Here is a 14,480-nt window from a genome sequence, read left to right as displayed (position 1 = left end):
ACAAATTATTTTGAATTATCCTTGTAACAAAGCAACTCCAAAAAGCATATTAAAATTACTCATTTTTTCCACTTTATGGAATCCACAATATTTGCCCACCGCCCATCGGCCTTGAACGTTCACTTTTCGTGAGCCCGACTATAATCAAAAAGCATCACGTTGTAAAAATGCTCATAAAAATTGAGGGATTACATCAATTATGAACAAAATACTACAATTAGGTAAAAAACATATTAATATTTCTGTTATGCAAGAGAATTTTTGGTATTAATATTTTTTCTATTTTGTAACAGTTTGTTGTAATTTTAACACTTACAAACTGTTTTCACGTACTTACAGAACACGCTGAAAATAATTCTAAACAGTGTCTTTCGACCTTGGAGAACGTTTCAAAAATAACTATTCATGCTAGAGAAATTCTTGTCTGATTTGGATTTAGCAAAAAAAAAAAAAAAAAGCGAAAACTGTATTTTGGTTTTTTTCTAAAATCTTGCTATATATTGTAATCTTTTATAGCTTTTAACTTTGTTTAGTTACCTGTTTCATCATAAAACGCAAGGTAGGTAATAAGTGTTACTGCAAACTGAATAGTTTCAAGGACTTGAAATGACAAAATCACTAGACCTGTACTATTATTTTCCAAATACTACACAACCTTGATATTATATTTTACAAGCTAAAATACCCGTTTTAACTTTTTTGTTTAAAAGTAGACGTTTAAATATTAAAGAATAGATAGCGGCATAAAGCGCCAAACACACTGTAATAACTAATAACTATGACTGACTTGTATTAAAAACAACTACTAATCAAAGGGCGTATTCAGAGAAATCCTTGATATTCTTTAAAGCAATTACGTTTACTGATGTAATAATACAATACAAATAAGTTTGTTTGAGTCAAATATAAGACGCCTTAGATTAACGTGTTGGCAACAAATGATGACTAATTGCTTTGGACATTTTAGGCGCAAGCTTTTGTTTTTTAATAAAAAAATAATATTTATCTACGCCTAATATTTAAAATAGGTACTATACAATGTTGCATAAATTTAGTTTTAGTTATTGGCCTTAGCATTAACTGAAATAGTCTAGAAAAAATTAAAGCAACACTCGTGGTTATACATAGTAAATAAAACTCTTGAACACAAAAAAAAAAATGCTCTTAAAACAGCGTATAGGCGTATTTCGGCAGTAATATTACCATCATTAATGCTAACTGTAATAATATATTAAAAAAGGGTACAAGCAACAATACATTTTCCTTTTATCATTGATAAATGTACACTATAGTTTTAGCTTTAAATTAAGATTGGACGAAACGTTACCTTTACGGAACTCTTTAATACATTGTGGATGTGGCCATTATTCTGTTTTAAAAATAATTGATAATTCAAATAAACCACTAATAAGATTAAATGTTAGCAATAATTTTCTTCGATATTCAATTTTTATAAATGTCATACAAGTAAAAAAAAAAAGCCTAATCGAATTAATGTTTAAAGGTGTAGACAATAAAGTAGAAACATGGTATTCGCTTTTTGAGCGTTCAATAATACAATTATTGTTGCTTTTATAACTTTTTATTCTTTGTTGCAAAATAAAAAATTCATCTTCAACTTTTTATGCCTAACGCTTTGTTATAACGCTGGCGTTATTGTTATTTTTTTATACATATTTGAATATTCTAAATACATAAAGTTATTTATAGTAAGTTATTTTATTTTTATACAATAAAAATAAGATCCAAAAAAAAAAGTTGAAAAATTTTTTTTTTAACCCGTGCTCCATAAAGGTTGAAGTTTAAATGGGATTTAATATAGGATTTCGACACTTGTGCACAAATCAATGCGTAACTTTTTTCCTATTCCTTAGTTTGAGCTGAAGTTTTGATGGTATCATAGGTTCAACTCTTCCGAACACGAACACCATACACAAAAGTTCATCAGAACAGGGGTCGAAGATATTTTTAATTAATTTTTGAATGTTACTTATGTAAATTAAATTTTTTGAAATAGCTGGATTTATATGAATTTATAAAAACCGAAACGTTAAAAGAAAGTAAAATAAAATGTCAAATAATAACAAACTGTCAAATTAAATAATACAATCACTTATCAGTTATCACATATCTTGATAACCAATGAGAACGTTGGAATCGAGGGTAACCGCTTTGGTAACCCAACTAACGTTTTGTTAACTTAACAAGTACAATTTAACAATAATAATGTTATGGTGAAACTCATTTCTTTTAACCAGATGTTAAATTTAAATGAATTGTTAACTAACATTGTGTTAAGAGTGTATTTAACAATAGTTGGTGAAACCGGCTGGACATTTTGTATATTTTTTTAATTTAATAAGAATAAAAAAAACGAACGACGGGTAGGAATGTATTGGCGATCCGGCTCTCAGAGGAATAATTGTTCAATCTCTGTGACTAGACTCCATGACACTTCTTGGTGGACGTTGGCTGGTCAATTATTTCAAATCATTAATTTATTAACTCGTTCTAGAGGTAATTCAGCTCATACTTTAGTTATAGATATAGGTATTGTTTTATTTTCAGTTACTGAATTCACCTATTTGCAGTGACAACAGATAGGTGGTTAATTATTGCCATTTCCCAAGGCGTTATCGACATGACCCTAAACGTTTTTATTTTTACGATGTGCGAACTTACAGTCAATGAACGCGGTTTTCGGCTCTTATCCAAAACCATAGGATTTAAGTAGTTTTAACGACTTGAACGACAGCGCTGAAACTGTATGACTTTTGATTACTATAATTCACCCTGATGGTAGACGCTTTGGCGAAATTGGCCAACGTTAGATTCAGCTGCACGTCATTTATATCCTACTATTAGTTATAGAAAATATTAAAATAAAACTATACTTACACATGTTATTAATCCACCGAATCAGTTTTCAGCGATTAAAACGATAGCAGATTATGAAAAGAATAACAAATATATTTTCATAATGGGATATTGACCGTATATAATTAAAACGAAACACATTTTAATATAAACTAAACTTTTGTATTAATATCTTTCAATACAGTAACGTTACATACAGAAGATAAATTTGCATATCGAAAATTAAAATTACAACTGTTGTTGAATATTCAATTTTAAATTACCTACCGAAAATTCTACTTCTTTTAGTTTTTTCAATTACAAAAAATTTAGTTTTGTTTTCTTGGTATTTGAAAAATATTTGCATATTGTTAATTATACATGGGAAACAACGGCGGCTATTAATAATTTTAATAGACAGACGATCAACCTTATTTCTAAACATATTATATTTAGAGCACATTATTGTCTTTACAATTTATTGATGGTTTTTTAATTTTTATTGATGTTTAATATTCCTACCATCAACAGTTTCACGTCGAAGCGAACCTGTTTGATAAAAAATTATTTATCAAAAATGTTTATTTGATAGTGATTTTATCACTTACAGTTATAATAATTACATAAGACATAAGTGCTGTCAAAACTAAAAAACCTTAATTTTACATAATATTGTAAACTATAAGCGTTAAATGTTTATGTTGATATCAAAACCATTATGCCTTTGTTTACGTTTATTTTCTCCAGTCTCCTATGCAACTCATCAAGTACTGTTGCCTATTGGTATAAAAATATGTGATTTGTGAAGATAGCAAGAAACAAAAATACAGTCAACGTGTTAGTATACAGTCAATGTCTATTAATATACTAAAAAAAATTACAATGTACCTAATGGCTAATACCATGATTCAACGTCTTTAGAATACACGTGTAAACACGACTTTGTGAAACATTTTATATTTACTTTAGTAGCAAATTGTAACTATTATTAAATATATTTGTATTATAAAAGTTACTATAAATAACTCTTAAGATTATTTATAACTCATGATTAATACGATACTAAAAACATGGACCACCGTATAGTATGCTATATGTAAAGTATGTTTATCTGTTTGTCCTGCGCTTTAATGGAGTAAAAATAAAAAATATTATTTTACTTGCCTATTTTCGAAACGCAGAACCCTTAATTAAATTCAAGCGTTTTAAAATCGCAATAATTAGTCACCAAAAATGAAAATTTACAAGTGGAAAATTATTTTTGAACTAAACTCTTAGTTGGCCACTCGCGAAGAATAAACTATATATTTAGACAAAGTGCTAAAAATAAAACCCAATGAATAATGTACTTTAAAGCGTAAGGACTATTACAAACTAAGAAAAATAAAGAATGTCTGGCGAATACATCGTGAGTCATTCATTTCAGATGGTAATGATAATAGTCCTTCAATGTCCAATTTTTTTTTAAATTTTATAATATTATATACATTTTTTAAATAGATTAAATTATCAGATGTCTGGGAAAAATAAGTAAAAAATGTATATTATATCTTACAAAAATTACGTTTATAACATGTGGTAAAGCAATTTCTTTAACAACTATAGGGCACCACTTGAATGTATTTTTTCTAACAAAATAAAATTATGTAATAGGGTCATTCCATGCCAAATCACCTGATGTGTGTGCAAGCGGATTTTCTAAATGCCTATAAAATCGAAAAATAAAGAAAAAAATTGTTTTTAGCTTTAGATAGATAAGTGTAGTTAGATGTGTCATAATTAAACATTAAAAATGATTTAAACAAAGTAGTTCATACTGTTAATAAAATTAAAAATACCAACTATATACAATTGACGATTGCTTTAACCTAACCAAACGGCAATATTTTATCATTAACAATTCAGCCGAGAACATGTAATCGTCATACATTTTTTCGTGTCTTAACAATTAAGTATTTTCTATTGATTGGACATTTTTCATGAGTTTTATTAAGCCGATGAATTAACATTAAAGAGTCGTTATTTCTACCATTAAATATCATAATTATTATATGAACAACGTTGCACGCTGTTGTAACCGCAAACAAAAATTAGTGCATTTATGGGTCATGTAGTAATTTAATTTATTTTCAAATACGCGTGTCCAGGTGTTTAAATAGTTGCACTGACTTTGCAGACAAGTTGCAGGACCAGCCTTCAGACACTATACCTAGTGTACTTAGTCTAACTTCACTATTTAGTTATTATATTAGTAAAATAATTTGTTTTATCAAAAGCATGAATTTTTTCATATAATACCATGGTTTATAAACACATTTTATGAATAATTGAAATTTAATCATAAACATTAAACATATGAATGTACGAGTATTATAGCATTCCTGGATTTTCGAACGATGATTATTACTTTTACAGGTATATGAGGTGTTCAGTTTTGCGCTGACTTTTCCGACTAATAAATTGTTGATACTCTTTTCATAGACTATTTTAATTCTAGTGAAACTGTTTTTTAATCCAAGGTAAATAATAAAACTATTGATACTAAACGTGTATATATTTACGCGTTGATATCGTTTATTTAAAACAACAGTTTGTTATTTAACCAAGATAAAACAAATATGGATATTATCTAAACTAATAGAAATATTTGTTCAACAGGTATCCTTCCTTTATTACATAACGTTTCGCAATAGGGTCAATTACAATTTTCGCCGTTACGAATGATAATTTTTCCATTATTGGACATAACAACTAAGCCGCTGAATTTCACACGAAATTAGTTTTGTATACAACGAATAACCACAATTGAAGTTCGCGTGAACTTTAAAGCGGGAACTCCCGCATTTTCCGATCACTCCGGCCAGCCTTGAAACGGTTAGATCGCTAAATCATTGACCGTGATCCAATACGCAGAGCAGCATTGCTGTTTCTCGTCAATCGTCCAGATGATGATGTTTGCGGTCGAACACTGATCTAAATCCGTCGCGGTGAATCGCGGAGGCCTTGGCGCGAATCGGCGGGCAATTTGTTATTGCTCGAAAACGGCCGGACGTCCGGAGAGGATATAGCTGAAACCGAAATCACCGTAAAACAGTGTTGTGTTTCGGCCGCGGCGTGTCTCCCTGTACCGGGGACGAGAGAGGGGAAGTTATGAGCGAGGGAGGGTACCGTTCGAGCGTGACGTTTGCGAAAAAAAATAGAAACATCATGCACTAACCCAACCACGTGGGTTCCCCAGCATCGGTGGCGCCGGCGACGGTTTTGCGCGGCATTCCTTGGCAAGCCCGTTTCGTAAATAATAATATGCACGTTTTACAGCATTTAGATGCCGTCTGTTGAACGCCGGCGCAGTTACTCGCCGTGACGCTGCAAGCACACAACACCTTCCTTCCGGTGTGAACTTTGCCGTGGCGATCCATTCGTACACGCTACTATACCACACCAGCGATCGGCGCCCGGCAGTCACCGGCAGCTACAGCGATAATGTCTTTCCTGGACATAGTGTCTAAGTTCAATCAACAGGCCGTCGAGCACAATCAGTCGCAAGCTCTGAACCCGTTTTCCGGACGGTACGAACAGTCCCGGTCGCCGTCTCCTAGATTTTCCCGGGAGGAATACGGAAAGTGAGTAGTTTGCTAAGGTCAGCCCATTTTCGACCAAACCCCGTTTGATCGGCTATCGGAACGACTTTTCGGTCAGTCGATGCGAGTTCTAACCGGTGCAGTAGGTAGTATGTGCAGCGGAGTAATGTACCGTTCATACCACGTTGGCTTTCTTTTTAAATAAAAAAAAAATTTATAAATTTGATCAACGGATATCTTGTTCTAAACAGAAATGGAGCTTACATGATTCATAAGTACAAAAACAAATAGATATGCAACTATTTTTATGTCTTAGAAAAACGCAATACTAATCGTATACATATGTGTACATACAATTTTAGTATAAAATAAATTATACATATATTTATATTTGATACATATCTACAAATCATAACTAAGTGAGTATTAAAACCGTTGTATGACTTTTTTGAAAATTCTAGTTTTTGCGGATCTACCCATAGTTTAAAACAATATGTTTTGTTATAATCTAACTATCCATCTCTGATCATCGTTTACAACTATAAGAATAATTTACGCCGTTTAATTGATGAGAACGTTTGGCACAATCCGCCTTTTTGGAGTAAGCTACTTAAAACTACTAGACGCAATACTGTTCTGAAAAATAACACTATTAAATAAATTAAATTTCTTTTTTGGAACAAGAATTAACTTACATATTTATAATTTTTCTTGTACATCTAGTTATTTTGAAATATCCATCAAAGTTGTAATTTGTGGCATTTTCAGCGTGTTCTGAACATTTTTATATATTTTTTTTCAAATAATGTTTTTCATTGAACGTGTATTTTTTTGCTAAATTCAGAACTGGTCTTAGAAATAGTTTAAAATATGTAGTTTTTTTTATTTAAAGAAAATTCTGTTGTATTGGTTTTTTAAGATAAAATATTATGTATAAAATATTAGTTTACGGTTTTTTTCTTTAGATGAAAGAAAAACGATTTGTTATTATGATTATACGAAACAATACTGCATCTATTGGAGGTCCTCTTAAAAAAAATTACATTTGGAATTTATTTATGATAAGAGCTATACAAATAATTTTTGTGGGGTGTGAAAGCGAAGCCTCACGGTTCACTTTTAACCCTTTCGCGCCCCTCCCCCAAACAAAATTCCTATACATGCCACTGATTTTAACGTAATCAAGTTTAAGATGTTATTTTAAGGTGTAGTTTAGATATTTATAGAATAGCTTATTAAATTGTCATATTCAAAGTGAATAGTTTTTTTTTTTAAACTTAAAGGAGAACGATCTACTTTAAATGTTGAGCTGCTTATTAATCAAATCGGTTAGTTTATATTTTATTGGCCAGACATTACACCCCTTCCTTCCATAATAAAGATTAATAGCCATAATATAGAACGTAAAGGTCACTGTAGCTATAAATCTTTAGGCGTAATTTTCAATGAAAAACTTGGAATTCTGTCCTTAAAAATGTTTAATTTTATGTTTTTTAACAACTTTTATTACGTCAATAAAATTACTTAGAAATAAATGATCAAAAGACATAAATTCGCAAATTGTATACAGGGTGATCAACTTATCGTGAACCACTTAATATCTCAATGGGTTTAATTAAGAATTGAATTTTTTTTCCATAAAGTTTTGAAACTTCAATGACTTCAAAAATAATTATCCAAAGCTGGTTATCGACCAGTCAAAATTTGAAGTACATTATTCTCAATTTAAAATGTTAATAAAATGTATGCGTTACCATTTAAGTTTCAAAAGTTGCTATCAAAAAAACTAAGTTGAGATGGGGGTAAAAACAAAAAAAAAATGAATAAATAATTAAACTTTATCAAGTCGATAATTATTTAAAATTTTTACACACATAGATACTATTATAACTCAAAACTAGGAGTGCTGAGCATACCCCGGCTTCCCTCCAAGTGGCGCTTACGTGATACCGATGAGGTGAAAGTGCTTTCAATAAAATTAAATCAATACTGTTAATGTTTAGACCGATTGCGGGTTCCAAGACAGATCTTAGGGGTCGTAAAGCTAAATCGCACATATGTCGTGAGATCCTAGAGCTGTGCACAGTCATTCACGACGTGGGTACGTACAACACATCAAAAAAAGGATCAGGCGACCAAAATGAGTTCGACGACGGCACCATAATCATTAGTTTTGGCGAATTATTCCAGGTGAGTTTTATAGTAACATTTTTTTTTATGTGGGTAGGATTTTGGCTACTTTCCCGTTGGAGAAAAACATGTATACGTTATATAATTATTCGCCGTTCTAGTCTGTTGATATTTGGGTGGGTTTTTTTTTAAATTCTTTTTCCAGATCTACACTAAAATATCGGACAAGGTGGTGGGCCTGCTGATCGCTGCCAAACGCCGGGGGTTCGTGTTCTTCGACCGTGAAATATTATATCAAGTGAGTACCTATATGGATTGTAATCGTTATTGCCTTCAACGCGTGTACTTAGGAAATGAACAGAGGGTGTGAATCGTTTTGCGAATGAGCCTAAAAAAAAAAGTAAAATAAATAATATTCGATCGTAAATTCACTCAAACGGCCGTATCCACCTTGAATACAGAAATAGATCTATCACGGTGAGGCCGGGCCGTGGGTCCGTTGGCACCGGGCCACGTCGGCATTCCTGAGCAAAACAGAAATAAAACAAACAAATTATGCGAGTGACCAAAAATCGTTTACCAAAACAGTATTAAAATTAATCGCACACTCGGACTTCATAAACATTGTGCGCACATGTGATCTACCGACCTACATAAGAGTAATGCTAATATACTCACTACTCTGTGTCTTCCCGGTAATGTCGTTTTTGCGTATTAATGCGAGATACACTAGATGAACAGGCGCCTGCGATTCATTTTTTATTTTTCGTTCTATTGTTTTCCCAATTCATAAACCGTGTTGTTGTCGTTGGTGCCGAGAGACCGTCTATAATATCATACTAAGACGTGTTTTGGCAACGTTTTGTGGCAAATTTAGGTCCCGAATCACGCGCATATGTTGTTATTATTGTTTAACTTCTATCCCTCCATGTCGCCATGTCCGTCGTCGCCCGGACGGAGAGTCGTAGGTGAAAAAAGTATTTTTTTTTTTTTGACAATACCGCATCAATTGCTTGTGCCAGGAATTCGACTGGCTCGAGGCCCGAGTTAAGCCAGAGGGTTTTGCAATGCTACAAACGTATATCGCAACGTTTCCGCCAACCCCGGTGCAGAAAATGCTATATTTATGTATAATAATTCTGTTTGGAAATTGGCTCGCGTTTAAACGAAATGTTTGTTCAGACGATTTTATTTTTACAACCGCTTCTAGTAGTTGTTATTATTTGAAAGAGTAAGTAAATTAGTAGTTATACATAGCTTTGAACAAACGAATTGTACAAATAAAAAACAATATATTATTTTGTATTATACTACTGCAATAATTGAAAAGTGTTTCAGATAATTGTATTTATCGCATTTTTCAGAGGAGAGACGACGACGTGTTGATCGCTCTACTAAAACCCATCTCCGAAATCAGTAAGGTACTAAAAGCCGACATAGAACAAGCGAACACACTGCCCACAGCCGACGTCAACGCTAACGCGGTAAATCCAAAGACTTCCGAAGAAGCGAATAAAACACATCACGTGACTTCCGTCAGCGAACGCAAGCATGATCCACAAAAAGAACCTATTAAGCACAATATAGAAAATGCGATAAAGGTAAATGGTGTACCCGACGATGAGGTTAACATTAACGGTGAAAAGCCGACCATTGCTTCGGAGGCTGTCGAGAATAATGACGACGACGCATGTGATAAACTAGATACTAATGATAATGGAATAGTTAATTGGGATGGCGAAAAAAAGGTGTCGGTTGTAGAGGAAAACGAAAGCGAGGAGACGAACGGCGAGGTCGAGTTTGGGGCCAGGAGAGATCTTATTGAGTTTAGAGCGCGTCAAGAAGATCAAACGGATGAAACAGCAGATGACGATGGATTGGTTTTGGTAGAGATTGAGAAAGACGCTGATGATGTACACGACATAATAAAAGATTTTACCGATAACAATTTAATGAACGAAAAGGTTGCTCAGACTGCTGAATCAAATGAGTCGTTAGAATGCAACAGAGTACTCGACATTGAGACGGTCGGAGAAGGAATTAATGAGTTACACGAGATAGATAATGTATCTGACGATGGTGATTCGGTTACAGAAGCCCAAGAGACCGATGACGAAGCTGAGGAAAACAAGGCTGTCAATTTTGAAAAAGTCGTAGCGACTGAAGATGCGGCTGTCGAATGTGTTGAAAACGATGAGATTAAGACGGATGAAAGTGATCAGAAAGGGGCTGAGTGTAATTTAATTGTCGAGGAAAACGTTGAGGTACCAGCGGATAAATTAATTACTGAGGAAAACGCCGAAGATCTGGACAATACACCAGTTAGTGAGGAAAACGTCGAAATTCTTGAAGATAAACAATTTGGCGAAGAATTTGTTGAAGTTTTCGAGGATAAAAGAATTGGCGATGAAAGTTTGATAGATGAAACACACGTTGAGGATAGCATTAAAGATAAATCTTACCAAAATGCTGAAAAAGAAAATACCGATATAGCAGGGGAAAGTAGTGAGGATGACGTTTTAATACTTAAAATGTATCAGGTGGTGAACGAAGTTGAAAATAAAAACGATACTCAGGAGGAACATCATGTTTTAGTGGAAACCGATTCGTAGAAAATACTCGGTTCATAGGCATTTTCTCAATTAACTATTCCAAACATAATAACTATGTTATGCCTAACGTTATGTATATGTTATTATATAATTTAAATTTGTTTCGTTAATGATTAAGACTACATAAATCATATTTATAAACCAAATATCGCATGTAATGAATAATGCATTAATACTATTTTTTTTTAATTGTATGTTTGTTAATCGATAAAATGGTTTTCTATTATCAACCAGTATAATTATGAATATTCTATTTATACGTAGTAATAATACTGTATGCCGATGTTATCTTCAAATTACCACCTTTTAATTACACCATTATTAATTGTATAGTTTGATTAACTTAACACTCATTTATTACTTCACCTGCACTTCATATCTTCATCTCTTCTGTGTTTGTAAATAGTTAGTCTACGCATGTCTTTACTCTATATACTATTATTTTGTTACCCTTTTCTTGACGCTTTTCTAAATTTATAAGAATGTAATTTTTATTGCTTAAATTTCAGGGTGAAGTTCTACCAATTCCAATGGCCTTACATGTCTAAGTATAGCGATTTTTGTTTATTTTGATACATGTATGATGATTAAATTAAGTATGTTAAGTACCCATCACCACATAGGTTGTGATGAAATATTTTTGTGCACTTTTTTGTAGTTATTTTATTATTTGTATTGCTTTCATTTTATCACCTACTTTTTAATTATACACGATAAATATTTTTCTTAAAGAGTTAAATTTTTTTTATCCATATAAAAAGAGTTGTGATTTAACCTAGGTAAAATTTCTAATCAGTACTTCATTATTTAACTATATTAACTTGTCATCATTTAATATTTTTTTTTAGTGCAACTTATTTTTTATGACAACAACAAATTGGTATTGAATTTTCATTTTTTTTATTGGCGGTGTTATTGAGAGATTAATTAAATTAAAAAACAACCTAGTACACTTACACTTTTAAATATTAAAAATAAAAAATAGTATCCCAGAAAAAAATTGTTAAAACCCGAGCTGTTTTTGGTATTTTGATTTGTTAGTTTTAGTACTCATTAAATTTTTGGTTTAAAATGACAACAGTAAAAACTCTGTGTGAATTCAAAATATGGTAATTTTATATTTTTATAAAGTTTTGAGCAAATTCACTAAATTATTACGAAGACGTGTTCTAACTATATGTATTATTTCGTTTATTGCTTAGGTTAAAGAGTAGAATGTTATTTAAATCTAAAAACAAAAAGCAGTCTAATAAAAAAATACTCATTATTTATTGATATGTGTTGTAAACGGACTCAGTCGCCAGTACGTGCAATGTACCTATTTCTCTTATAGTAAGTAAGTATCTGTTATCATATTTACCTGATACAATAAAAAATTATAACGCAAACGGTTTATTTTTTTTTACTTAATACAAATTACACTTGGCATGAACCAATGTTGACTCTTTATTAGGTAAGAAATGATTACGCACAAACGTTACGCGCATACCGAAACATTTACCGTTAACTGTTTAGATTTATAGTTAAATAGTTTTCGAGATAAAACTGTTATTATAATGTATGTTTTACTATTGTTTTTTTTTTTACTTTTCTAGTTAAATAAGAAATATTTATGTCGTTTAGTATAGTCAATACTATAACCTTAATGAAATACCTTTTATTAGAATAAATATGAAATAATTAAAAACTCCAGGGGTTCAACTTTAGGTATATACACATAATGTATAAAATGATAAAAGCGTATGTTCAAGAGCAAACATTATAATATATTTTATTTTTAACAATAATCGTGAAATAAATTACTTGAGCTATACCTGAGATATAAATAAATTAAGAGCAAATACTAACTTAGTATATCGATGTCTAAGTATTAGTATTTGGTTGCCGATGAACTGGATGACGATCCGGACGACGACGGCAGATAACTGCTGTAGGCCAAGGACTGCGCAGAGTCCGACGCATGGCCATGACCGGACGAGTACGCCGAGTTGCCCGCAGAGTAACCGCTCGAGCTGCCCGCAGAGTAACCGCTCGAACCGGAGGAGTAACCAGAAGGTTCCCACGAGCTAGATGACTCGTAGCCGGACGATTGGGGTGGCCCGTACATAGGAGTGCCGGTGGTCGAAGGCTCGGCCGGGGACATACCCAAGGGTAAATGCAACATGGGTAGCCCGGGGAGGCCGCCGGACTTTTTCATGAACTCCTTGACCAGAAAGCCAATCACCAAGATGACGGCTACTTTGCTGAGGATCAAAGCTTTCGTCGCCTTCATGCTGACCATGGCCATCATGATGGGCATCAACATCTTCATCTTCATCTTCATCATCATAAGTAGTGGCATTAACATTTTGTCTTGCATCATTCCCATTTCCATGTCGGCTACAAATGGCAGAAACGCAAGTTTCAGTTCAGAGCTTTTCAGCTGATTTATGTCCTGACAGAGTTTTATAAAAGCCTTGGCGAGCTTAAGAAATTGCAGTATTAAAGAAATATTCAAACCTCTGGCTGTCGTCGTCGTCGTGGTGCTCTGCTGCGCCGGCATGATGTCCATCGCGCCGTCGTCCATGTCCCTGCCGGGTCTGACCACCAGCTTGGCCCCGGGCACGTCCACCTCGTACACCTGCCGCTCGATGTATCTGCTAGTCGCCTTGACCAGCTCTTCGTCCAAGTCCGAGTCGACCACGTTAGCTCGGGCCCCGCGGCCCTCTAAGTATTCCAAAACGTTGGACTTGAGGCACCGCATGGCGCCATTACCGAACGTACAATTCTCCAGCACTCTATCCAGCAGGTTGTCTTCCTGCTGGACGGTGGCTGACACCACTGCGGCGAGCAATACAGAAACGAACACTGTTCTACGATCCATCCTAAACGACTGTCAGGCCACGCCTCCTCATCCCAGTGTTTTATACAAACGGCGCTGGCCCACTGCCCAACATTTGTCGCGGGCAACGGACGGTCGTCCAGGAACGGGCGGCACGTGACAAGATACTAATTTCTCCATAATGGTCGGGGAGCTTGTCGACGGAATATTAAGCGATCCGCTACAGAGCGCCGATGCTTCGGTTCATTGTCGTGCATTCCAGGATATCCTACAGGTGAAATGGCGCGACTCGCTTAAGCAATTCAATCCACGACGCGTAATAATTGAATTTTTATCGTAAATTATATATTATGATAAATCACAGTACTACTATTTTCGTAGTTTCAGTTATAACTCTACCACACATTGATAACACTTTTTTTAATTTGTACAGTACATACTTGCTTACTGTAAAATTATAAGTTATTTACTTCCATATGT

The 14,480-nt window shown here is 33.5% G+C and overlaps 2 protein-coding genes across 2 annotated transcripts; one reads left to right on the top strand and one right to left on the bottom strand.

Moving 5' to 3' along the window:
* The first annotated feature begins 6,153 nt into the window (after positions 1-6,153).
* LOC126839166 (uncharacterized) lies at positions 6,154-12,047 on the top strand. Its single transcript, XM_050574278.1, has 4 exons — positions 6,154-6,479; positions 8,441-8,627; positions 8,773-8,865; positions 9,932-12,047. The coding sequence occupies exons 1-4, from the start codon at positions 6,340-6,342 to the stop codon at positions 11,177-11,179; spliced, it is 1,668 nt and encodes a 555-aa protein (XP_050430235.1). The 5' UTR covers positions 6,154-6,339; the 3' UTR covers positions 11,180-12,047.
* An 877-nt stretch (positions 12,048-12,924) lies between these two features.
* LOC126839171 (uncharacterized) lies at positions 12,925-14,064 on the bottom strand. The gene is made up of 2 exons (XM_050574287.1): positions 13,679-14,064; positions 12,925-13,558 (listed from the first exon to the last, which is right to left on the bottom strand). The coding sequence occupies exons 1-2, from the start codon at positions 14,040-14,042 to the stop codon at positions 13,050-13,052; spliced, it is 873 nt and encodes a 290-aa protein (XP_050430244.1). The 5' UTR covers positions 14,043-14,064; the 3' UTR covers positions 12,925-13,049.
* Between the last annotated feature and the right edge of the window lie 416 nt (positions 14,065-14,480).

Source organism: Adelges cooleyi, unplaced genomic scaffold, assembly GCF_023614345.1.
Source record: "Adelges cooleyi isolate 19-005CV unplaced genomic scaffold, UGA_ACOO_1.1 ACOO_flye_CR_arks_rails_tigmint_CR_PRNA_30, whole genome shotgun sequence".
Classification (NCBI taxonomy): domain Eukaryota; kingdom Metazoa; phylum Arthropoda; class Insecta; order Hemiptera; family Adelgidae; genus Adelges; species Adelges cooleyi.
Note: the sequence above shows the minus strand (reverse complement) of the source record. Positions and strands in the feature narration are given on the sequence as shown.